Here is a 26,546-nt window from a genome sequence, read left to right on the forward strand (position 1 = left end):
TTAGTTAGGGATGCTTTTGAAAATGAGAATGAGATAAATGTTTATTTTCATCATGAAGTAGATCCAATTTTAGAAGAAGTCCCACAAATGTTGTACTTGGAATGTGATCCAATTCGAAAAGCTGTTGAGAATGAGGATGATTTAGATGATGTACCTGTTGCTGGCCATGAGGAAGGTAAGTTTTAATTCATCTGTACTTGGTCCGACATGGTTACCATAATTAATTAATATGATTAATTTTTACTTTATCACCATTGATGCAGATGTTGGTGCTGGAGAGCAGAGAGATGCTGGTGAGCAGATGGATGCTGGTAAGCAGAGGGATGGTGGTGAGCAGAGGGATACTGATGCTGGTGAGCAAAGAGATGGTGGTGAGCAGAGGGATACTGATGCTGGTGAGCAAAGAGATGGTAGTGAGTAGAGGGATACTGATGCTGGTGAGCAAAGAGATGGTAGTGAGCAGAGGGATGCTGAAGCTGGTGAGGAGAGAGATGCTGATGGTGAAGAGAAAGATGTTGCTGATAGTGAGGAGGAAAAGGAAGTTGACAGTGATGAGACAGATGCTGAGTGGTTTATAAATTTCTCTTGTATGTTGAATGAAGTTGAAGCTGAAGTTGAGACAGATGGTTATCATTCAGAGGAGCTTAATATCCCCATTAGTAGTGATGATGAAGATGAGGATGTTGAAGTTTATCCTCAATATAGTCAAAGTAGTGGAGCTGGTGAACAGAAGTTGGAATTAGGGATGGAGTTTGGTACTCTAGATGAATTTAAATCTGCCTTGAGGGAGTATAGCATATTGATGGGCAGGGAGTTCAAGTGGAAGAAGAATGATAAACAGAGGGCTAGAGCAAAATGCAAGAAGGCATTTTGTGATTGGGAAATCTACTGTGCAAAGAATGAAGTTAGAAACTCTTTTCAGATAAAGACATTTAAGCATAACCATAATTGCTGCAGAGAAGTGAACAACAAACAAGCAAATAGACAGTGGGTGGTCAGTAAACTTGAGGGCAAACTCAGAATGCAGCCAACCCTTAAATGTGTTGAAGCTTTGGAATATTTCAAGCAAGAGTTTGGAGTGCACATTGAAGTTACAAAGATGTGGAGAGCCATGAAAGAAGCAAAGCAATTAGTGGAAGGGAATGAGAGGAAACAATATGCCAAACTATTTGATTATGCACATGAATTGTTGAGGAGCAATCCTGGATCAACAGTTAAGATCAACACAGTGCCAAGTCCAGAAGGTCCACCACAATTTCAAAGGCTATATATTTGTCTTGCTGGCTGTAAGAAGGGGTTTGTTGCTGGATGTAGACCATTCATAGGTCTAGATGGATGTTTCCTAAAGAGTGCATTTGGAGGAAACTCGCTCTCTGCTGTTGGGCTTGATGGCAATAACCACATCTATGTTATTGCTTATGCTGTTGTGGACATTGAGAACAAAGACAATTGAAAATGGTTTTTAACTTTGTTGCATGAAGATCTTGGGGATTACATACAGAATGAGTGGAATTTCATGTCAGACATGCAAAAGGTATGACATGGTGTGATTTGCAATTGTTATCATAAGTTAGGTATTTAATTGAAGTTAATGACATAAGTTAGGGACTAGTCCAGAAGTATTTACTACTTTGCTGCAATTTTTCAGGGACTTATTCCAGCTTTACAGGAAGTCATGCCTGGTGCACCTTATAGATTTTGTGTCTTGCATCTTTGGAAAAATTTTACAAAGCAATGGAAAAGCAAGGAACTTAAAGGAATTGTGTGGCAATGTGCAAAATCCACTACTGTTGCTGAGTTTGAAGGCCATATGGCCCATTTGAAGACAATCAACTGCCAGGCTTGGGAGTATTTGAATAAATGGCCCAAACAAGCATGGACAAAAGCCCACTTCAGTACAATACCCAAGGTGGACAATATATGCAACAACACTTGTGAGGTATTCAATTCCAGAATTCTGCAGTATAGATGCAAGCCTATTATCACAATGCTTGAAGAAATTAGAAGTTATATCATGAGAACCATGGCTGCCCGCAAGGTTAAACTTTCTGGAAAACCTGGACCATTATGTCCAGTGCAGTATAAAAGACTAGAAAAAGAATTCCATTTTGCTAATCAATGGACTCCCATTTGGTGTGGTGATAACATGGGCCTGAGATATGAGGTCCACATGTGGGGGAATAAGGTTGAGGTCAATTTAGGTTAATGGACATGCACTTGTGGAGTATGGCAACTAACAGGTTGTGTTCTTTATAGTTTTTTTTTCATTCCTAACCTACATGTGTGCTGATTTTACAACTTTGATGTAGGGATGCCATGCCGACATGCCATTGCAACAATAACTCACAAAGGAGGGAAGCCTGAGGACATGTGTCATGAGTGGCTGTCAATAGAAGCTTATAATAAGACATACCAGCATTTTATTGAACCAGTCCAAGGACCACAATATTGGGCCCAGACACAGTATACACACCCTGTTCCACCACATAAAAAGGTCCAAAGAGGAAGGCCAAAGAAAAATAGAAGGAGATCTGTAGATGAGGACAATGTCACAGGACATAAGCTAAAGAGGAAATTGGCTGAGTTTACATGTGGAAGGTGTGGCCAAACCAATCATAACATTAGAAGCTGTAAAAATATTGGAGTTCCTGTTAGGCCAAAGAAATATGTTGCACCATCAACTTCAAATGAGGATGACCACCTATTATCTCAAGATGAACAAGCTTTGAATGAGGCTGAAGAAGCTGCTGCTCATGTTCAACAAGATCCGGTGGAGATTAATTTATCTCAGCCTCATTTGTCACAAGATAGTGACATGGAGTTGATGGTAAATATTTGTCACAACAAAGTAGTTTTATCTCAACCTAATTTGTTGCAGCACTCCATTTTTATATATTACAATTATTCATGTTTGGCATTTACATGTAGGTCCCTGCAACTACTGTTCCACCAATAGCAAGGAATAAGCTAGCCATAACAAGAGCCAAACAAAGGAAGGTTGCTGATAAAGATGATGCAGAAAATTGAAGAAACATTTTTTGTTGCATTTTGAAGGTTGCTTGAGGTTGCTGAAGACCCATTTTTTGTTGCGCATTTTGAAGGTTGCTGAGTTTGAAGGTTGCTGATGAAGAAAACTGAAGAAGCATTTTTTGTTGCATTTTGATATTAGGATGTGTAGTTGTATATTTTGAAAGCTTCACTGGCATGTGAAATGATGTAAACATTATGGCCTACTGAACAATTGCTTCTAACTACTGAATGATGTAAACATTATGGCCTACTGAACAATTGCTTCTAACTACCATGCTTTGGGATGTCAAATATTATGTGAAATTGATCTAAAGTCATGTTTCTTCTCTTTCTTTTATAAATTATACACTGTGTTGGATTTGGAGTTGGAGTAGTACAATCCATCCCAACATACATTATGAGTTGCTTCTTATTACCTAATTCTCTTTCTTTTATTAAATTATATTTAATAAACTGCAAATTTCAGCAACAAATTTCACCAACAAATTATATTTAATTGAAATGGATAATTGACAGTACCAACAAAAGCTGCTATTACACTACAAAAGCTACTTCCTATTACAAATTATTCAGCAAAACAACAATTGACAGTAGCAACAAAAGCTGCTATTACACTACAAAAGCTACTTCCTACTATAAATTCTTCAGCAAAACAACAATTACAATATCAAAAGCTGCTATTACACATTTTACCTAAAGTACATTCCCCCTAAAACTAACATTACAATTAAAAATGAAAAACCTAACAACACAATGTTTGTTAAATTTCTCATTTTCTTCTGCAAAGCTTCAATTTGTAGCCTCAAATCAGCCACTACCATTGTTTCTCTTGAGACAGAAGACGAATTAGAAAGTTGGTTTTCTTCTTCAACCCATTGAAAAAATTGATAGTTATCTGGGTCTGTTTGGGGTAATGCACAAATATAGAATAACCTTCCTGGGTTTCTCCTTGTTCTTGCAGTTCGAATAGCTGCACGTCTTCCATGGTGGCATTGCCGAATGAAACTACCAGAAAATGCACAACAACTGCCACTTGCAGACATGGACAAATCAAGTGAACAAGCAGCAGGGATTGAGCCTCAGAGTAGAAGAAGAAGAAGCAACTTAGCGTGGGAAGAAGAAGAAGAAGAAGCAACCAGCAGCTTCGTAAACCCTAATTTTTTTGGGGAAGAAGAAGCAACCTTGCATGTGAGAGAGAATTTATAGATGCAGACCTCAGTGCCACGTTGGACAATCTACGTGGCACTGAATTGCCACCTATACACCTCACTAACGCCGTCACCTGAGAAATTAACGACAGGGACTATTTTGCAAAACTTATGTAAAGTTAGGGACTATTATGAATTAAAATTTAAGTCAGGGACTAATATGCAAAGTGGTTACAATCTCAGGGACTAAATTGCCTATTCACTATCACTTATATAGAATAAAGAAATTTTAGTCAATGTTCGGTCGCTAATCTCAAAATAGAAATACGCATAACGATTGAATTCGTTTCGGTCTCTATAATCTTCATTAAGCGACCGAAACATCTTCGGTCGCTACTTCGGTGGCTAAAGTAATTTTGTTTTTTAACATATTTAGCAACAGAAATAGCCACCGAAGTTTTCAGCGACCTTTCATTTCGATCACTAATTCAATCGCTGACCCAAGTTAAACATGATGACCAATTTCGGTCGCAAATTCAGTCGTGAATTGCAACTTTAACTGTGTAGTCGCTAATTCGGTTGCTAACAGAGACCGAAAATTTTCGGTCGCTAATTTTGGTTGCTAAATTGCATTTTTCTAGTAGTGGTTAACAATGACTCTAACACCTCACGAGTCTCACTCTTTAAGGATTCACTTCGGGTTCGTGCTATGAATTTTGGGATTTCATGGTTTCGGGTTCCAGGAAGAAGGATAAGCTCAAGGACAAACAACTTGTCCGAGGTAATTACCAATGAGGGTTGAGGTAATTACCACAAATGGTTAAAAGTGTGCACCAAAATGTCGTTCAATCAAAGCGCGACACGTGGCGGTCCACGTTCGCAAGTAATAGTCAACATCCAATTTCGGGGTTGGGGATTGAAATAAGGGACGGCAAAAAATGGGGGACTCAATATGTGAAATAAATTATAGGGGGACAAAATTCAAAATTTGAAACAAATAGGGGGACTAAATTTGTAGTTAAGCCAACATTAAAAGAGTACAAAATAGCAGAGTAAAAATTGTAGAAAGTGTGAGAAAAATCAAAGAAAGAAGAATTTAGATAGAGAGCTGAAACTATAGATCTGAAAATGTAATTTCACAATTTCAAAAAATTGATCTATACAAAACCTAAATGTATATAGTTACATAGTTAAGCTCAGTTACAACTCAGCAATAACTTAGACAAATCTAAAGTAATTGCACCTAACAGTAGAAATTATAGAGAAGTCACAACTAAACACCATAGGTTAAAGTTGTAAAATACTGACAGAGTAACAGTAGTAATGTGACATCACTCCAATACTCCCCCTCAAACTCAAGAGGGGCTGATCCGAGAATTGATAAAAACAAAAAAACTGAGTTTTTGTTGAAGTTCTCTAAAATGGAGGTGTGACAGCTTTGGTTCAATTAGAATGTGAGTACATTTGTGTAGAGCAGAAACATAATAGAGATGAAAGCTTTGGTTGTTCACCTTCCTTACAAATAATAGGACAAGTCCCACATGCTTTGTTCTAACATGAAGAAAGGGATTACGAGCTGGTGACACAGTACTGAGATTGGCACATAGGATAGTGGGTGTAGTAAATTCAACCCCAAGTTCTGTGAAAAGAGACTGCAGCCATAATACTTTTTCTGTTGCGTGTCAAACAGAAATGCTTTACCTCCGTGCTCCATTGGGCCACCAAGGTTTGTTTCTTAGACCACCAAGAGACTAGGTTAGGACCAAGAAATACGCAGGACACATATGTGAAGATTCCAACATCTCAGGTTAAATGCCTAATCAACATCACAGTAGGCCTGGAGAACAAGGGGCAGAGCTGAATTTGCTGGTTGAAACAACAGACCATGATTAACTGTGCCTTTAAGTCAACCAATATATTATTATCATAATTATAACAACCAACTTGAAAGCTCAAGAAAAATTAGAGAAAGTGAAAGAAGAATTCTGAAAATGACATTTTATTATTTCATAAAATTGATCTCATCCATACAAAACCCAACTATGTAAGGTAGGTAAGTTGACTCAATTACAGCTAAGCAATAACTGTAGAGAAGCTATATTCAAACACTGTAGTTCACAGTTATAGAAGTTGTAATACTTACTCCAATAACCATATTGCTTATTTTCAATTTCAAGTTGGATTTCTGTCTGTTATGGATGATGCCTTAACCTCTGTCCATATGCCCCTTCCTTCTTTTAATCTATTAAATCCACAAATCATCAACTTTCAACTCACAAATAAAACAAACATTAGCAAAAAAGACAAGTTTCTTTTCCTCACTGATAACCACAACAAGCTCTATCAATTGATGACACACCCCCAAACAGAGGCCATTGACATATAGAAAATGTTGTACATACCCAGATATAAAGAGACGTTTCCTGGATCGAGCTTGAGTTGGGCCCTGAGCCTGCCTCCTCCACAATGCAGTGTTGAGACCAAAATTTATTAGCAGCATGTACTCATAGACTGGTAAGATGGCAGGCACTATGAGAATTTACAAACAACATATGTGAGTAAATAGGGATTAGTCACTTTGGGTTTCATTTTGAAGAATGCTACAAACAGATGGACAACAAAAGATAGCATAAGTTCAGTCATGGAGGGATAAAAATTTAAACAACATAAAAAAATGGTAGAGCATTGATTAATTGTTATACTCACCACTGAATAACCGCTTTGTGTCCGATCATCTAAAGTTTGTCGAAGATTCTTTGACCAAAGAAAGGAAGAAAGTGATTATTATACATATAAGAAGTTCATTCACAATTATCAATATAAAAATTAAATTTCATGAGAAAAGAAAATAACCAAAACAAATGGCAGCATCAATATAAAAGTTTGCCGACAAAAATAAAAATACCACAACAGGACAACCATCTCTCGGGATACTATCTGATTGCAGACCGCCAAAAGGATTTAAACCCTCATATTCAACAAGAATACATACATTTATTCCCCAAGCTTCATAAAATTCCCCAACCTGAGCAAAAATTTAAAAATAAATAAATAAATGATACCGAGAAAGAAAGAAAAATTTACTTCATGAAAGGTAGAAATAGAATGCTAGTGAACCAGCTAACAAACAAACCAAATTTTATTGGCAATGCGTAACCATGCTCTCTTCCAACTAAATTTACAAGAGCACCAGTGACAAAGCTCTCAATGAATGATATAACTATTACTTACTCTGCAAAGCAATACTTGACGTGGAAATTTTGGCTTGAATTGCAACATTTCCCAGTTAAGTGTTCCTTCCTTCAGACTACACATGAAAATTGATTCCTCCATCAACTTTCTCACAATAATACCATCCCTAGAAATAGAGAATAAGGGAATTCAAGTATTTATGTGCAAGTTTATTGAACAATAGCCAATGTAAATGGTTAAGAATAAAGGGTTATGAATTATATACAATCTTAAATCTTGAATAGCATTCTTGTTGACATTGGTCCATTAGTTGTGAGTTTGTATTTGAACAGAAAAAAACTTACCTGTATTGCAATTTATGCAGGGGAAAATAAATCCTTTATATTGAGAATAGAATAAAAGTGCAAAATAAAGCATGGTAACAGTTTGAAAGTAAACTTGTAAACTATAAAGTCCTAATAAATCTGTACGTAAATGTTTTAAAAAGAAAATCGCAATTAATGTTTTCATATTTTTTATTACAAAAATGAAGAGAACGCACATAAACTAATAACATGAATTTCATACAAACTCACCTTCCATTTTTCATGTTGGAATTCAGGCCAGGCAAATTAGAATAGTCAAGTCTTTCAGTTAGTTGGACAGTTGAAAGCTTTCTGCACATCTGCAACCTCTGCCATAATTTGGAAAGGAAACAAGAGTGAGAATGAAAATTCTCGCTAAAGGTCCCATGGTTTATAATCACAACAACAAAAATCAAGAATGATTTTTGCTTTTAACTACATATAAAATGGTTCTTGCTGATTCTTCTTCTTTGCCGGAGTTCCTTGGGAATTTCTCTTGGTTGATGAAGGCCATCGACGGTAGAATTTAGAGGCAAGCTTTTCAGTTTGGTAAATACATTCTGCTTTAAACATTTTATACTGTTGACAAGCGTCCCTCTCTAGAACAACCTTGGCAAGATGTACAACTTGCTTAATTTCCTGCCGCCCGCTTCATTCCTCTCTAACGTATGTCACTGGGTGACTACACAATCATGGTTGCATAATTCACATTATAAACTTGAAGTGGAACACCATTCTTAATCTGATCCTATTTGAGATTAAGTTTTGTAATTATAAACCTTTGAGCCTTCCTTTTGTACGTGGATCAGAAAATGCTCAGAAGCCATATAGAAAACCTTGATGTCTCTTCATGATTTGTGAAATACACCACCCCTGTCACTTCACACATAGTCAGACATACTTCATCACCTTGAGTTAGTCTCCTGCGTCGGACAAACTATGAGCCTTCCTTTTGTGGATCAGAAAATGCTCAACAGCCATATAGAAAACCATGGTGCCTTCTTGTTGTGAATCATGATAAATCGGTAATCATAAAACCCAATTACTATGTATTCGATATTTTTTTAGTTGACGACAATGTGTACTTCCAGTTTTTCCATCAACCATCTAAAAATTAATTTTTCAATTAAATGTAATTTTGAATTGATTTATTCAAACAAAACATTTAAAAAAATTAAAAAAGAAACACAAAGAGACGCACATTTCAAGAACATTCAATTATAACCCTGTACATTGGTAGCTGCCGTTCGTTACCCCAAATTTGATAATTATAATTTGCCCCCTCATCAAATTATAATATCAGTGATGGTATCTAACCAATTAGCCTTTCATGACATGTATGTCCTTAGCCAATAATTTTATACTGATTAGACAACCACTTTAATATTTGGACAATGACCCTAACTCATTCAATTATGTTATGTATATATACATTATGTATCAACATTGCCAGCGTAGACAAAAGAAAAGTCAATCAAACAACATATTTTCTTTTCCACATAAAATACATTGAGAAAGTTGAAATAAAGGTCTAGAATACCGGTATATTGGTAAAAAAATCTGAAAAAAAATTATTGTCAAAGACCATCAATGAATCAATGGCAGGAACATCTCCAGGAATCACAAAATCAGTTATACTCTTAATTAGATCATGTGATTCGTCTTTGTTACGACTTTTGTGACGGTTTTTCTTTTTCCTTTCACGAGATGGTTCCAAACAGGCCGCCGCAACATTACTAAAAAAATCTGAACGTAGTTCTTTCTCATAAACCACCAACGAATCAAGCTCTGGAATATCTCCGGGAATCACAAATTCCTCCATGCTCTCAGTTGATTTAAGCGACTCATTACTTTTTTTGTTACTTCCTCTATGATTTTTCTGTTTTCGAATTTCTGAAGCGACATATTCTTCCGATTTTCGAATTTCTGAAGCGCCATATTCTTCCGATTGAATGCCTCTTCTAACAATTCGTATAGGTTGCTTGCTCCTGGACTTTTTCACTATCTTCATGTTCAATAAATCCTTGGGACCGCGCGGCTTTCTTGATCCCATTGTTTAATATTTGATTCTTGCTCTCTCTCCTTAATATGAATGATTTTGAGTTTCTTTTATGAACATAGGAATGGTTTGGGAAAATATATAATAAGTTTTCAATTTTGAAAAGTTTTGAAAAAGAAAGATTATCTAAGATAAGTTTGTTAATTTTTAAAATAATTATTTAAAGTCATTCAAACTTATTTGTAAGTACATTTGGTTTAAAATTCAAATAAAATCTATCTTATATTTTTTAAAGAAAATTCAAGGAGACCAATTCTTTTAATTATTTGAATCAGACTTTTTTTTGTCTTTGAAGAAAATATAAAATAAATAATAAAACATAATAAAAAATAACTAAAAAAATATTAAATACTCATCAGATCTAATAGTAATAGTAGTAGTATAACTCTCTTCAAATTTCCTATCCATAAAACTCTCTTCAAATTAAATGATGCAGATAACACGTAAAGATAACGTGGATGGGAAAGTGCGTTCAAGGCAGCTCTGATCGCAAAGGCGGAATCCGCGTGTGCCGACCCAGGATCGAATACCGGTCTTGACGAGAGGTACCGATAACTAACTTCCATCAGAAATTACTTTTATCCCGTGTGCATATTTAAACAAACGGTGATAAAAATACTTTAAGAAAATGGAGTAAACTGAATATTCTTTTATCCCGAATCTTCTCTGGTTTTTCTCTGATAAAAATACTTTTTTTCTAATAAATTTAATTATTCATTTAGGTCTTGTACTTACAGAAATTATTTATTTTAGTTTTTATATCTAAAAGTTACTACTATTAGTTTTTGTTCTTATACATATATTTTTAATTTTTTAACTTCTTAAAGTTCTTACATATATACTGTTTAATTCATTTTAGTGTCTCAAAGGATTAAAATAGATTAAAAAAATGTGTAAAGATTAAACAAGTAATTTGAAGATGTATAAACTAAAATGTAAAAAATATGCACGTAAATAAAACAAATTGGTAATTAAACTTAAAATTATAAACATGGTAAAGGATAAAGAAGGAATTCCTGAGCTTATTATCAAAAGAGCTGAATATCTTTATCAGTCAATTTATGCTAAGGAAAAGGAATTGCTTTCTGCAAAAAAATTCCCAAACGAAAAAAAGTCTTCTACTTATATGGATGTCAATGATTTGAATGGAGCACATCTTCCTTCAAAAAGTTTCTTATCAGGAGCTAATCAAATAGAAGTTTTATGTGAGGAAGTTGAGAGTGCTATCACTGTGACCTTCGTCGGTTGTAGGTTCTTGAAGCGTCTGTGTGATGTTCAGACCAGGTAAAAAACTCTATGTTGGAGAGGTAAACATTAACTTTTAGTGTGTTTTCATAATTTGAATGAATCTACACACATCCGTATGTATAATATATTTACAATAAATACACGTTGTCATTTTTTTTCTTCTTGCTCGCTAGTCACTTCTCTCCTTCTCCTCCGTTTCCCATTTTCATTTCATCACTTACTTCGGTAATCAATATCATTCATAATCTTTGCTTTGTTTTTTTCTAATCTCTTTGCGCTAATGCATTGGACTTTGAAATTCGTAGGAAGGATAATGTTTGGCTTTATTGAGAGAAATTATGCTATGACAGCACCATGGGCCACAATGGCGTGGATATATGGCAGAATTTTGGCTTTCCACTCTGTTCCACCGTCCACCATTGATAACACTATGGTTTAGAGACATTATAGGAATCATAAACATCTTGTCTGAGATTTTGGTGCATGAAGAACAACATCGGATTAGTTGGCATGAGTTATTCATGCTAATAGTTGTGTTTAATTTTGAGTTCATTCTAGCTACATCTTGCTTGCTTTACCTGTTATTGCGATAAAATGTGAGCAGCTACATTATTGTGTCTATTTAGAAACTTTGCTAACTCATTCAATATGCAAGAATCATGATTAGGAAGTTAAGATATGATTATCATATTAGTATTGAAATAGGCTGAATGTGAATTATATACTTGGATGCATATCTATTAATACTAGTGTTAGATGTCAAGTTAAACACATTGTGGAGTTGTCATGCCGAATTCAGAAAAAAAATAGCTCTAATTTGTTTGATTTGATATTTTGTAGATGTGGTGAAATCCTAATGATGTAAACATCTATTATTTTGTGGTATGTCATCTAAGTTGTGAAACTTGTTGATGGACAGAATAAATGGACATGTAAAAAATGAATCGAGTTATACGGAAAAGAAGTTTTCAAGGGGGAGTAGTAAGGCCACATAAGCCTGCCTGCCATCCACATCAGAATAAATGAAGTTTTCCGAAAAAACCTGATAGTGGAGGAAGACCTCCTAAGGATAAGAGACATAGGATTAAAGAGAGAGCCAAATAAGAATCTTTAGTGTATAATCCTGCATAATCTCGAACGTTATCAGTTCCGGTACGTAGACCAAAGCCCAAAGTACCAAATAATGGTTTAGAATATAAAAACCTTCCTCACATATTGTGGTGGAAAGGGGTAGGTCCATCTACTTTTTCGCATCTAGTTAAATTGCAAAATTAGTCATTCTTGGTTTTTGTTGTTGTGATTATAAACCATAATACCTTTAGGGAGAATTTTCATTCTCACTCTTGTTTCCTTTCCAAATTATGGTAGATGTTGCAGATGTGCAGAAAGCTTTCAACTGTCCAACTAACTAAAAGACTTGACTATTCTAATTTGCCTGGCCTGAATCCCAACATGAAAAATGGAAGGTGAGTTTGTATGAAATTCATGTTATTAGTGTTGGAAATAAGGCTTTTTATGTTTAGGAAAAATGTTTAGGAATATTGGAGACTTTGAATATAAACTTGATAGGAAGGAGAATTCTTTATGGAGGAGAGAACTTTGTATTTTTGCTTAATACAAATGTGTAGGATTACATCTCTATTTATACTACTCTAAGGAGAACTCTAGACACACTAATTCTAGAGAGTTCTCAACTCTAGAGATCCAAAGAGTATTCTAGAGAATATTACAACTATAAGAAATATCTAGACACTCCAAACACTACAAGAATTCTCTAGAAACATGACCCATAATTACTTAAGCCCAAAATAACTAAGTCCAAGGAACCAAATAATTAATTTAGACCCAAATCAAGTTTATATTTCAACATCCCCCCTTAAACTTGATTTGTGACTCCAAGCATACTCCTTAGCTTCACGAAAGTTTCCAACTTGAGTGGCTTTGTGAAAATGTCGGCAGCTTGATCTTGAGACATCACATACTTCAACTTTACCTCCTTCTTCTCAATGCATTCTCTTATGAAGTGGTAACGGGTGTCGATGTGCTTACTTCTTTCATGAAAGACTGGATTCTTTGCCAAAGCGAGTGCTGATTTATTGTCAACACATATTTCCATAGGTTCTTCTTGTGGCATTTTTAACTCTTTCAACAAGTTGCATGACAAACGCATGATGTGACAGCGACATACTCGGCTTCACAAGTTGATAGTGTGACTATTGGTTGCTTCTTTGACATCCAAGTGAAAGCAGTATCTCCCATAAAGAATACAAAACCAGTAGTGCTCTTTCTATCATCCAAGTCTCCACTCCAATCGCTATCACTATAGCCAACAATGTCATAATTGTCAGAAGAGTAATAGTGCAAGCCAAAGTTTGTTGTACCTTTGATGTATCGAAGGATTCTCTTTGCCGCCTTGAAGTGAGTTGTGGTTGGAGCTTCCATGTAGCGACTTACTACTCCTACAGCATAGAGAATATCCGGCCTTGTACATGTCAAGTAACGTAAACTTCCAACCAAACTTTTGTAAAGAGTTGGATCCACATTCTCTCCTTTTTCATGCTTGCTCAACTTGCTGCCACATTCCATCGGGGTGCCAACTGGATTGGTGTCATCCATCTTGAACTTCTTAAGGACTTCTTTGGCATAGCCTTCTTGGGTGATGAAAATTCCTTTGTCTTCTTGTTTTACTTCGATGCCGAGATAATATGCCATGAGCCCCATATTCGTCATCTCAAATTCATTTGACATATCTTTCTTGAACTCTTCGAACATGCTTGGATTGTTCCCTGTAAAGATCAAGTCATCTACATACAAACACACAATCAAAATATCTCCACTTTGCGCTTTGATATAGAGTGCATGCTCATATGGACACTTGATGAAATTCTTGTCTTGAAAGTACTTGTCGATTCGAACATTCCAAGCTCTCGGTGCTTGCTTGAGACCGTACAACGCCTTCTTCAACTTCAAGACTTTTTCTTCTTGCCCTTTTACTTCATAGCCCAGTGGTTGCTCAATATAGACTTCTTCTTCGAGAAAACCATTCAAGAAGGCTGACTTCACATCCATTTGATAGATCTTCCATTTATTTTGGGCTGCCAAAGAAATGATCAGTCTAATAGTTTCAAGACGAGCAACAGGAGCAAATACCTCATCATAGTCAATTCCTTGTCTTTGACTATAGCCTTTAGCCACCAATCTTGCTTTGTATCTCTCCACATCTCCTTTAGTATTCTTCTTTGCCTTGTACACCCATCTTACTCTGATTGCTTTGTGTCCTCGTGGAAGTGTAGTAAGTTCCCACGTATCATTCTTCGTGATTGACTTGATTTCTTCGTCCATGGCGTCTTTCCACTTTATGTTTTCCACTGCTTCTTGATAGCTTAGAGGCTCACAATCACCAAAAAGACAAAAAAGGTTAATGTCGTTTAGGTTTTTGGTTACCTCAAATCTCTTCAATGCTCCTTAGTCGCGGTGTCCTCTCACTTGAACTTGTTTCATCCAGCCTTGGTGTCGGTGAGGCAGGTGGTGTAATATGTTCCTCTATGATTGGTTGTTCAATTTCATCATCTTCTTCAAAATAAGGAAGAAAATCATACTTATCTTCTTGAACACTCCAATCCCTACAATCTTCTTCGTCGAACTCCACGTCGCGACTTATGACGATCTTTCTACTATTTGGATTATAGAGCTTGTACCCCTTGGATCTTGAGTCGTAACCCACAAACACGTACTTCTCACTTTTATCATCGAGCTTTGTCCTCTTTTCGTCTGGAACATGGGTATAGGCAATGCTTCCAAACACTTTGAGGTGAGAGATCCCGGGCTTCCTTCCACTCCATGCTTCTTGTGGTGTCTTCTCATGCACGCTTCTTGTTGGAGAACGATTTGTTAGGTAAACTGCACATGCCATTGCTTCAGCCCAAAACTCCTTCGGCATCTTCTTGCTCTTGAGCATGCTTCGCACCATGTTAAGTATGGTCCGGTTCTTTCTCTCTGCTACTCCATTTTGTTGTGGCGATCTTGGCACTGTCAGTGGGCGACGGATTCCATGGTCTTCACAATATTTGTTGAACTTATTTGAAGTGAACTCTCCTCCTCGATTAGATCTCATGGCCTTGATGGAAAGACCACTTTCTTTCTCCACGAGGGCTTTGAACTTCTTAAAGTTTTCAAACACTTCTGATTTCTCCTTCAAGAAATAAACCCAGGTTTTTCTTGAATAATCATCAATAAAGAGGAGAAAGTACTTATTCTTACCAAATGAATTGGGTTTGATTGGTCCACAGACATCGGTGTGTATGAGCTCTAGCGGCTTTGTTGCTCTTGTTGTTGATTCCTTTGGAAAACTTTTACGAAATTGCTTCCTAATTAGACATCCTTCGCAAAGTTGGTCTGGGTGGTTGATGCTAGGCAAGCCTCTCACCATCTCCTTCTTCGCTAAACGTTCTAGACCGTCGAAGTTGAGGTGCCCGAATCGTAGATGCCATAGCCACGAAGAGTCGGTATAGCAAGCCTTGAGACACTTTGCCACATCATTTTGAATGTTCAAGAGGAACATTCTATTCTTTGACATAGGCACCTTAGCAATCAAGTTATGTCTACAATCTCTTAAGAAAAGACTATGTTCTTTCAAATGGATGTCATAGCCTTTCTCTAATAATTGTCCCAAGCTCAAAATATTATTCTTCATGTTAGGCACATAGTAGACATTGGATATGAATTGATGACTCCCATTCTTCAAACGTATGAGAATTTTACCTTTGCCTTTGACTGGTATCTTTGAGTCGTCTCCAAATGAGACATCGCCAATTGCCACTTCATTGATCTCCACGAACATGCTTTTATCGCCGCACATGTGGTTGCTTGCACCGGTGTCGAGGTATCACTTGTTTCTTTTCTCTTCAAATTTGTTTTGGCACGCGAGTAGCAAAGTTTCTTCTTCTCCGCCTTTTTTCTTCTACAAAGAATCTACACTCGGATGCGTAGTGACCAATCTTGTTGCAATTGAAGCACTTGATTTGTGATTTGTCATACCTCGACCATGAATTTCCTCTTCCACGACCTCTTGTTACTTTTGGATTCCAACTTCTTTCTCCATTGTTGAATTTGTTGGAGTGGTTGTTGTAACCACCTCTTCCTTCTCCTCCATGTCCTCGTCCACGTCCACGATCTTGGCCGCGACCTCGTCCTCTTTGGCTCTTATAATTTGCATAGTTTGCTTCCTTTACGTTGAGTTGTAGTAGTTGCTCCGTAGCCTCCTTTTGTTTAATTTTTCTCTTTTGTTTTTCTTCGTATGCTTGTAAGGAACCCATGAGTTGCTTAATAGTCATGGTCTTTAAATCCTTGTTTTCTTCAATGTTGGTAACAATGAAGTCAAAACTTGGATTTAAAGTTCGAAGTATTTTTTCCATGACCTTCACCTCATCAACATCTTCACCATTTCTTTTAAGTTGATTGACTACGGCCAATACTCGAGAAAAATAATCAGAAATTGACTCGGACTCCTCCATAAACAAACGCTCAAAGTCACCTCTAAGAGTTTGAAGACGAATCTTTTTTACCTGCTTAACTCCTTTGTTGCAAGTTTGAAGCTTATCCCATGCTTCTTTGGCCGTCGTTGCGTTGGATATCTTCTCAAATGTATCTTCATCCACCGATTGATAAATGAGAAAAAGAGCTTTCTTGTCTCTCTTTCTTGACTCCTTCAACGTCTCCTTTACACCTTGGCTTAGCGAGGCTTCATCTTGCTCCTCGAAGCCATTCTCTACGATATCCCACACATCTTGAGCTCCTAGTAGCGCCTTCATCTTGATACTCCAATTATCATAGTTGTTCTTTGTGAGCATCGGCATTTGGAAAGGAAAACCTCCATTCGCCATCTTTTGAGGATCTTGAAGCTCTGATACCAATTTGTTGGAAATAAGGCTTTTTATGTTTAGGAAAAATGTTTAGGAATATTGGAGACTTTGAATAGAAACTTGATAGGAAGGAGAATTCTTTATGGAGGAGAGAACTTTGTATTTTTGCTTAATACAAATGTGTAGGATTACATCTCTATTTATACTACTCTAAGGAGAACTCTAGACACACTAATTCTAGAGAGTTCTCAACTCTAGAGATCCAAAGAGTATTCTAGAGAATATTACAACTATAAGAAATATCTAGACACTCCAAACACTACAAGAATTCTCTAGAAACATGACCCATAATTACTTAAGCCCAAAATAACTAAGTCCAAGGAACCAAATAATTAATTTAGACCCAAATCAAGTTTATGTTTCAACCATTAGTTTATGTGCGTTCTCTTCATTTTTGTAATAAAAAAATATGAAAACATTAATTGCGGTTTTCTTTTTAAAACATTTACCTACAGATTTATTAGGACTTTATAGTTTACAAGTTTACTTTCAAACTGTTACCATGCTTTATTTTGCACTTTTATTCTATTCTCAATATAAAGGATTTATTTTCCCCTGCATAAATTGCAATACAGGTAAGTTTTTTTCTGTTCAAATACAAACTCACAACTAATGGACCAAAGTCAACAAGAATGCTATTCAAGATTTAAGATTGTATATAATTCATAACCCTTTATCCTTAACCATTTACATTGGCTATTGTTCAATAAACTTGCACATAAATACTTGAATTCCCTTATTCTCTATTTCTAGGGATGGTATTATTGTGAGAAAGTTGATGGAGGAATCAATTTTCATGTGTGTAGTCTGAAGGAAGGAACACTTAACTGGGAAATGTTGCAATTCAAGCCAAAATTTCCACGTCAAGTATTGCTTTGCAGAGTAAGTAATAGCTGTAAAAAATTCTTAAGGGGTTTCCTAGACTATCAATGATAGGAAACAACAGGATCTTGAAATTTATGGTTCTCACAAACAATCAATAAAAAATAATAGATAATGATGTGTACCTTTTTCCATAGGAAGAGTTGTACCTTTCTCCGTAGGAACTTCTCTCCAGTGCACTTTGATTTCCTTGAAAGAGGAGAGAAAATAAGATTTCACTTCCTTAGGCCTTTCTTTTCTGTCTCTCTCCGTCCGTGATGACTATGAGTGAGAGAGAACACTTTCTGGTCAGGAAGGGGACCTTATTTCATGTTAGTGGGTATTAAGCCCCTTTTATAACCACTACTCCCATCAAGTAGCAGTTAACCTAGAAACTTCTCCTATTAAGCCCAATTAAAATTTAGCCCTTAATCGTTAATTATTTATTTATTAGTCCTTACATAAGTCACATATCTCTCACATGAGACATTAATTCTAACATTCTCCCACTTGGCTCATGTGACATTAATAAACATTATGAACTAAATAAATAAATAGATTAACTAACATAATGCGCATTAAAAATTGACTAAATTGTTCTATACATTGGGTACATCATAATTTCATGATTAAGAATAGGAACCAATTCGAGTCATGGCGGTTGTACATCATCTAATCGACATAGTCCCTTCTATGTACTACAAATTAGTCTTCTCCTTAATATGACCATTAGTGAGGAGTACATAATTGGTCCAACATAATGTCTTCATTCAAGACAAAACCTGTTAACATTACTCTAACACAAACATGCATGCAAACATAGAGAACAGGTAATCAGAAACATATTATAATTGAGCTCAGAGTGTCAGCAAAATTACATAAGGTAAATTACACTTAATGATCATCAATAACAATAATGCCTATACTTTCAACATGTTTTATAAATGTCTTGGGCGGTAATCCCTTTGTCAAAGGGTCAGCTATCATAAGTTTTGTGCTAATATGTTCTATTGACACTCTTTGTTTATGAACTTCTTCCTTCACGACAAAGTACCTCAATTTCATATGCTTAGCACCCTTAGAGTACTTGTCGTTCTTACAAAAAATATTGCTGCGAAGTTATCACAATACATTTTCAGCGGCCTAGCAATACTGTCGACAATTCCAAGCCCTGAAATAAAGTTTCGCAGCCAATTAGCCTGAATTGTAGCCTCAAAACATACTACAAATTCAGCTCTCAGATGCAACAACAACTGATGCATACAAAATTACTTTCATTTGTTTTCGTTCCATATCATTTCTAGGACATTGTGTGAGACTAACTCTGTCTCATTTCTAAATTAGAATATGCGATGTTAAACACCTTTCCATCTTGAATCTCTCTAGCACTTTATCGATATATATACTTTCTGAGATAAGCCTAACAATCCTTGTGATCTATTATGGAATATTTCTATCCCTATCACATAGCTTACCTCACCCATATCTTTCACTTCAAAGTTTCTAGAGAGAAATTTCTTAGTCTCATGAAGAAGACCAAGATCGTTAGCTGCAAGCAAGATATCATCAATATACAGAATTAGAAAATAACCTTACTCCCACTGACCTTCAGATACATACACCGATAAACAACATTTTCCTTAAATCTAAAGGAAATAATGGTATCATTAAACCTCAAATACCATTGGTGGAAAGCTTGCTTTAAGAATGTATATTGATTTCTTTAGTATGCACACCATATGTTCATTTCCTTCAACTGAGAACCCCATTGGTTGGTCCATACAAACATTTTTCTCTAAATCTCCATTAAGAAAGGCAGTTTTCACATCCATCTGATGTAGCTCCAAGTCATAATGGGCTACTAATGCCATAATAATCCTGAAAGAATCCTTTCGTGAGACGGGTGAAAACGTCTCTTTATAATCAATGCCATCTTTCTGAGTAAATCCCTTAGCAACAAGTCTAGCCTTGTAACGTTCAAGGTTGCCATGAGAGTCACGTTTAGTCTTGAAGACCCACTTACAACCAACTCTCTTACAACCCTTTGGTAATTCTACAAGGTCCCAAACACCATTATGTTCCATGGAATCTATCTCTTCTTTCATGGCATTTAACCACTTCTCAGAACTATCACAACTTACAACTTGTGAAAACAAAACTGGATCATTATCATTAATGCTTAAGTTTGTTTCTGTTTCATGTAGGTATATCACATAATCATTCGAAATAGCTGGTCTTCATTCTCTTTGAGACCTCCTTAATGTTATTTCTTGTGGTTCTTCCACAATGGGTTCATTATGTATCATGGGCTCATCATTGTGTTGTACTTCTTCATTACTGTTTGCAGTAATAACTGAAGTAGTAATCACCTTACTGTTAGAGGCAAAAGCTAAAGGGACTTGCACTCTAACTTCTTTAATTTCCACTTCTCGTAGAACTGTACTCCCACTGATTTCACCATTTTCAATGAACCTTGCATTTCCAGTTTCGACAATTCTCATACTATGATTAGGACAATAAAACATATACCCATTTGACTTTTCTGGATAACCAATGAAATATCCACTGATTGTTCTTGCATCCAATTTTCTTTCTTGCGGATTGTAAATTCTTATTTCTGCTTAGCAACCCCAAACATGCAGGTGCCTTATACTAGGTGACCTATTTGTCCACAGTTCAAAAGATGTCTTTGGAACTGTCTTACTAGGAACCCTATTCAACAAATACATGGTAGTTTTCAAGGCATACATCCACAAACATACGGGTAAAGTCTAATTGATTAACATACTTCTAACCATATCCATTAAAGTTCTATTATGCCTTTCTGATACACCATTTTGTTGTGGTGTATCGGGAATTGTATATTGCACACAAATGCACGTTTCTGAACAAGCTTAGCAAATGGACCTGTGTGTTGCCCAGTTTCATCATATCTTCCGTAATACTTATCACCTCTATCATATCTAATAATTTTCACATTTATGTCTAATTGCCATTTTACTTCATTGTAGTAAATTTCTAAGGCATCCATTACCTAAGAAATCTCAGGCAGTAAGTAGACATAACCGTAACGTGAACAATCATTAATAATGGTGATAAAATATCATTCTTTTCCGAAAGAACTAACATCAAAAGGTTCACAAATATTAGTATGCACAATTTCAAGAAGCTGAGTGCTTCTTGTAGCTCATTTCTTTGTATGTTTTGCTTGTTTTCCCTTAATACAACCCACACAAATATTTAGATCTGTAAAATCTAGATAAGGAAGAATTTCATTCTTTATTAATCTTTCCATCCTTTCTCTAGAAATGTGACCTAAACGTTTATGCCACAAGAAAGCAGATCGTCCATTCACTAAACTATGTTTAGTGCCAACATTATGATACAGAGTTAAAACAGTTTCAACATACAAACTGTTTATTTCCAATTTATATAAGCCATCACAAGAATACCAGTACCAATGAGATGATTATGCTTAAACAAATTGAATCATCCATTACCAAAATTAAAAAAGTATGCAGTAACATTAAGTTTAGATAATGAAACTAAATTCCTAGATAAACTAGGTACATAAGGAGTTTCCAGTAAATCTAAACGATATCCAGTGTTGCGTTTTAAACAATAAGTCTCAACTATTTCCACTGGAGCTTTCACTTCATTCCCCATGAAAATAAACTTCTCATTTGGGCTTATGGTTTGGATTGTAAGGAATCTCTGCATAATGTTAGAAACATGAGTCATACATCCAAAATTAATCCATCATGTATCATGGGAAACTACAGTTAAGTTTGATTCAAAACATACATGAGCATTAAGCTCACCATTCTTTTCGAACCAAGACTTACACTTTAGGCAATCCTTTTGGAAATGTCTTAATTTCACAAAATTGACAATTATTTCCCTTTGACACCTTTCTTCTGGATTTGCAAAGAATCGTCATTGTTCTTTAATGACCCTTTGCCTTTATCATGCTTCTTCATAAATTTCTTTTCAAGCTCCTTGATTCCCTTGGTGGCTAACATAATGGACTAAGTGACTTCCTTGATTCTTAAGCCTCGTTTCTTCCTGAACTAACATACTGTGCAATTCATGCACATTCCATTTATCTTTCATGGTATTATAGTTCATTTAGAACAGGCCAAACTCAGACAGTAATGAGTTTAGAATAAACTGAACAAGAAAGTTCTCATTCACAACCATTATATTCCCAAGGTCTTAAGTCTTACTGTAATGTTTGTCATCTCAATGACATGTTCATACATAGTATGTGAACCATCAAATTTCATGGTGGTCAATGTACTCATTAATGTCCCAACAACAGACTTATCAGCTGTTTGAGAATACTCTCCCACTAATCCTATAAACCTTTTAGCACTTTCGATTTTAGAGAGAGTTGTCTTAATATTGTCTGCAACAGTCATTCTCATCAACATTAGGCTGAGTCTATCAGATCTTGCCCAAGTTTTATAATGAACTTTCTCTTCATTGCTACTAGCATCAATAATAGTAACAAACTTCTCTTCCAACATAGTAAGATCATGATCCAAAACACTAAGGTGAAATTGGACTTGCTCATTTCTGTCAGAGAAGTTAAGCCCATTAAAATTGGTACAGATGATGCATAAGAATCCAATGAATTCAAAACATGTATTACATAATAAAATTCACATAAGTGTTTTGAGACATAAAATACATGTCATACATATGATTCATTCAAATAATGGACAATGTATATTGATGTTCTCCTTTGGGTGATACACCAATACACAACATACAAACATAATGATGCTAATAAAAATTTTGACATTATTTGGCAATTAAATATGCATCAATTAGTAGTATCTATTTCCTTTGGGCATATAAATAAAACTAATGATACATACAAATTGCCTATAATTATATTCATTAATTATAAGAACAACTAATCAACCTTTGGGCGATCCATAAATGCCTTATAACAATGAATTTCAATTACCCATAAACCAATAACCATATAATTTAGCATCCATTATTCTATGAGTAATCAAAATAATCATTAATTTTGGAATTAAATAACCTTACAAATTTGGCCACTTTGGTGACTAACAAATTCAACATACGTTTAATTCCAACCAAATATAATTGAAATATCATTAATTTGGAATTAAATAACCTTACAAATTTGGTCACTTTGGTGACTAACAAATTCAACATACATTTAATTCCAATCAATTATATATGGCCTACACATACTTATTGCTATTAACAATTCATAGCCATTCTATTAATTTCATTCCAGGCCATAAAATAATATTTGTATTTATTTATGTTTTTGCATTCAAACACATTCAAGAAAATATGTAGCATATACATATATTTACTGCTACCAATAATTTCAAAGCATTCACGTTAATTTAATTACAGGATATAAACTTTCAATCCTTCAATTACGTTTAATAATAATTTCCAGAAGAAGAAAAAAAAACACAAGTGGGACGGGAAATAGCAAAATGGATTGCAAATAGAAATATCCAAAATTTCTTATCTTCCCTCTTCTAGGAACGTAATGCAGTGCAACTTTTTCAATGAATTGGAATTGCAACTCACGCTTTCTTTCTCCATTATAAATAGATAGTGGCAGCCACAATGGCTTTTTCCAAATTTACATGCTAGTGCTTTTCAAAAGGTTGAAACTTACACAGTAACGTGGCTTTCTCACATTATATGAATTTTTCAAAACATTGGGAATTAAATTAAAGCAGGCCCGTGAATGCTTTCTTCATGAATATATAAATAACGTTAATGGAATTAAATCTGGGCAGCTTCCTCCATTAAAAATAAAAGCTTTCTCCATTAAAAAAAATGCAGTAGAAGCTTTCTTTTGAAATTTTTGTATAATATTCCTTTCATACAAAATCTCATACTTTGCAGCGGAAAAACATAATTAACACGAAAGACACATTATTAAAACATTAATTAAAAATACATGTAACACAAATTAAAATCCCTAAATTTCATAATTAGGTTTGATGCATAATTTGAAGAAATTAAATTATCCCTAAATTTCATAATTAGGGTTCATGCATAATTGGGAAAAATTAAATTATTCTTGGAGAATCATAAATTTCATAACACATGCTCTGATACCACATGTAAAAAATTCTTGAGGGGTTTCCTAAACTATCAATGATAGGAAACAACAGGATCTTGAAATTTATGGTTCTCACAAACAATCAATAAACAATAATAGATAATGATGTGTACCTTTTTCCATAGGAAGAGTTGTACCTTTCTCCGTAGGAACTTCTCTCCAGTGCACTTTGATTTCCTTGAAAGAGGAGACAAAATAAGATTTCACTTCCTTAGGCCTTTCTTTTCTGTCTCTCTCTGTTCGTGATGGCTATGAGTGAGAGAGAACACTTTCTGGTCAGGAAGGGGACCTTATTTCACGTTAGTGGGTATTAAGCCCCTTTTATAACCACTACTCCCATCAAGTAGCAGTTAACCTAGAAACTTCTCCTATTAAGCCCAATTACAATTTAGCCCTTAATCGTTAATTATTTATTTATTAGTCCTTACATAAGTCACATATCTCTCACATGAGACATTAATTCTAACAATAGCTATATCATTCATTGAGAGCTTTGTCACTGGTGCTCTTGCAAATTTAGTTGGAAGAGAGCATGGTTACGCATTGTCAATAAAATTTGGTTTGTTTGTTAGCCGGTTCACTAGCATTCTATTTCTACCTTTCATGAAGTAAATTTTTCTTTCTTTCTCGGTATCATTTATTTATTTATTTTTAAATTTTTGCACAGGTTGGGGAATTTTATGAAGCTTGGGGAATAAATGTATGTATTCTTGTTGAATATGAGGGTTTAAATCCTTTTGGTGGTCTGCAATCAGATAGTATCCCGAGAGCTGGTTGTCCAGTTGTGGTATTTTTATTTTTGTCGGCAAACTTTTATATTGATGCTGCCATTTGTTTTGGTTATTTTCTTTTCTCATGAAATTTAATTTTTATATTGATAATTGTGAATGAACTTCTTATAAGTATAATAATCACTTTCTTCCTTTCTTTGGTCAAAGAATCTTCAACAAACTTTAGATGATCTGACACAAAGCGGTTATTCAGTGGTGAGTATAACAATTAATCAATGCTCTACCATTTTTTTATGTTGTTTAAATTTTTATCCCTCCATGACTGAACTTATGCTGTCTTTTGTTGTCCATCTGTTTGTAGCATTCTTCAAAATGAAACCCAAAGTGACTAATCCCTATTTACTCACATATGTTGTTTGTAAATTCTCATAGTGCCTGCCATCTTACCAGTCTATGAGTACATGCTGCTAATAAATTTTGGTCTCAACACTGCATTGTGGAGGAGGCAGGCTCAGGGCCCAACTCAAGCTCGATCCAGGAAACGTCTCTTTATATCTGGGTATGTACAACATTTTCTATATGTCAATGGCCTCTGTTTGGGGGTGTGTCATCAATTGATAGAGCTTGTTGTGGTTATCAGTGAGGAAAAGAAACTTGTCTTTTTTGCTAATGTTTGTTTTATTTGTGAGTTGAAAGTTGATGATTTGTGGATTTAATAGATTAAAAGAAGGAAGGGGCATATGGACAGAGGTTAAGGCATCATCCATAACAGACAGAGATCCAACTTGAAATTGAAGATAAGCAATATTGTTATTGGAGTAAGTATTACAACCTCTATAACTGTGAACTACAGTGTTTGAATGTAGCTTCTTTAGGTGTAGCTTGAATGTTTCTGGCAGTTCTAAAGCAAGAATGTTGATATTTGAATGTGACTACTTGCCAATAAGTCGCTTGAATGGACTTGCTGACCCGTAAGTAAAACAGACAACCCTTTTTTTTTTCCTTACAGATTGCAATGACTCTCTTATTATCATTTTTTTAACCTTCAGATTCTTCTTAGAGATTATAGCAAAGGTTTTGATAGCCTCTAGAATTTCTTTCTTATTACTGAATTGCAGCCCTACCTCAAACTTTGCATCTTCATCATTTTCAAGCACCTTAAACTGAGGAAATTTGACTTTTGGATTAGCTTCAACATCACTTCAATATGGAGTATCTAACTCTTCAGAATGTCCATCTTCATCACCAAAATCAAAATTTGTTGCAGCTGAAGTATTATGACCATACAAGTCTGCTTCATTAGTCTGATATGTGGGTCAACCTGTCTGTGTAAATGTCTCAGGGTCATGGTATTCTGTCCAATCCCAATTTTCTTCAAAGTCACTATCTGAAACTTCACTATACTCACTACTATCATCATCATCATCTTCCTCAGCTTCAACATCATCACCTTGAACACTAGCCTCCCCTTCAGCCTCAGCCTCCATCTCACCTTGAACACCAACCTCCCCTTCAGCCTACACCTGAACCTCCACCAAAGTCTATTCATGAACATGAACTTCAGCCTCCATTTGAGCTTGAACATTAGTCTCCCCTACAGGCTCCACCTGAACCTTCACCAAACCTTGTTCACCAACTTGAACCTCAACCTCCACCTGAACCTCAACCAAAGCCTGTTGATCAACTTGCCCCTCAGCCATAATTTCACCCTCCACCACTGCTTTAACTTCACCCTCCGCCACAGCTTCAACCCGAGCCTCCACTCCATCAATTACAACAACGTCGTCATCCTCAACATCATTCAACTTTTTTGAGGATGTGTCAATCACCCTCTGCTCAGTGCTTTTCTGGGGTCCTTATACCATAAGCACATGAATGATTT

At 35.5% G+C, this 26,546-nt stretch overlaps 2 protein-coding genes, 1 long non-coding RNA gene and 1 other non-coding gene across 4 annotated transcripts; 3 read left to right on the forward strand and 1 right to left on the reverse strand.

Moving 5' to 3' along the window:
• Positions 1-431: 431 nt before the first annotated feature.
• On the forward strand, positions 432-1,453 carry LOC121172670 (uncharacterized). The gene is made up of 2 exons (XM_041006198.1): positions 432-437; positions 464-1,453. Exons 1-2 carry the CDS (start codon positions 432-434, stop codon positions 1,451-1,453), a joined length of 996 nt encoding a protein of 331 aa, XP_040862132.1.
• Positions 1,454-5,423: 3,970 nt separating this feature from the next.
• On the reverse strand, positions 5,424-7,074 carry LOC102660695 (uncharacterized). Its single transcript, XR_001387202.2, has 4 exons — positions 6,885-7,074; positions 6,581-6,707; positions 6,322-6,420; positions 5,424-6,044 (listed from the first exon to the last, which is right to left on the reverse strand). It is a non-coding gene; the product is annotated as an uncharacterized protein (transcript).
• Positions 7,075-10,622: 3,548 nt separating this feature from the next.
• On the forward strand, positions 10,623-11,696 carry LOC121172996 (uncharacterized). Its single transcript, XM_041006362.1, has 2 exons — positions 10,623-11,057; positions 11,327-11,696. Exons 1-2 carry the CDS (start codon positions 10,765-10,767, stop codon positions 11,349-11,351), a joined length of 318 nt encoding a protein of 105 aa, XP_040862296.1. The 5' UTR covers positions 10,623-10,764; the 3' UTR covers positions 11,352-11,696.
• A 12,798-nt stretch (positions 11,697-24,494) lies between these two features.
• Positions 24,495-25,610, forward strand: LOC102660612 (uncharacterized). Its single transcript, XR_003266287.2, has 3 exons — positions 24,495-24,919; positions 25,097-25,223; positions 25,384-25,610. It is a non-coding gene; the product is annotated as an uncharacterized lncRNA (long non-coding RNA).
• Positions 25,611-26,546: the final 936 nt, after the last annotated feature.

The sequence above is a fragment of the Glycine max genome, chromosome 10 (assembly GCF_000004515.6).
Source record: "Glycine max cultivar Williams 82 chromosome 10, Glycine_max_v4.0, whole genome shotgun sequence".
Lineage (NCBI taxonomy): Eukaryota > Viridiplantae > Streptophyta > Magnoliopsida > Fabales > Fabaceae > Glycine > Glycine max.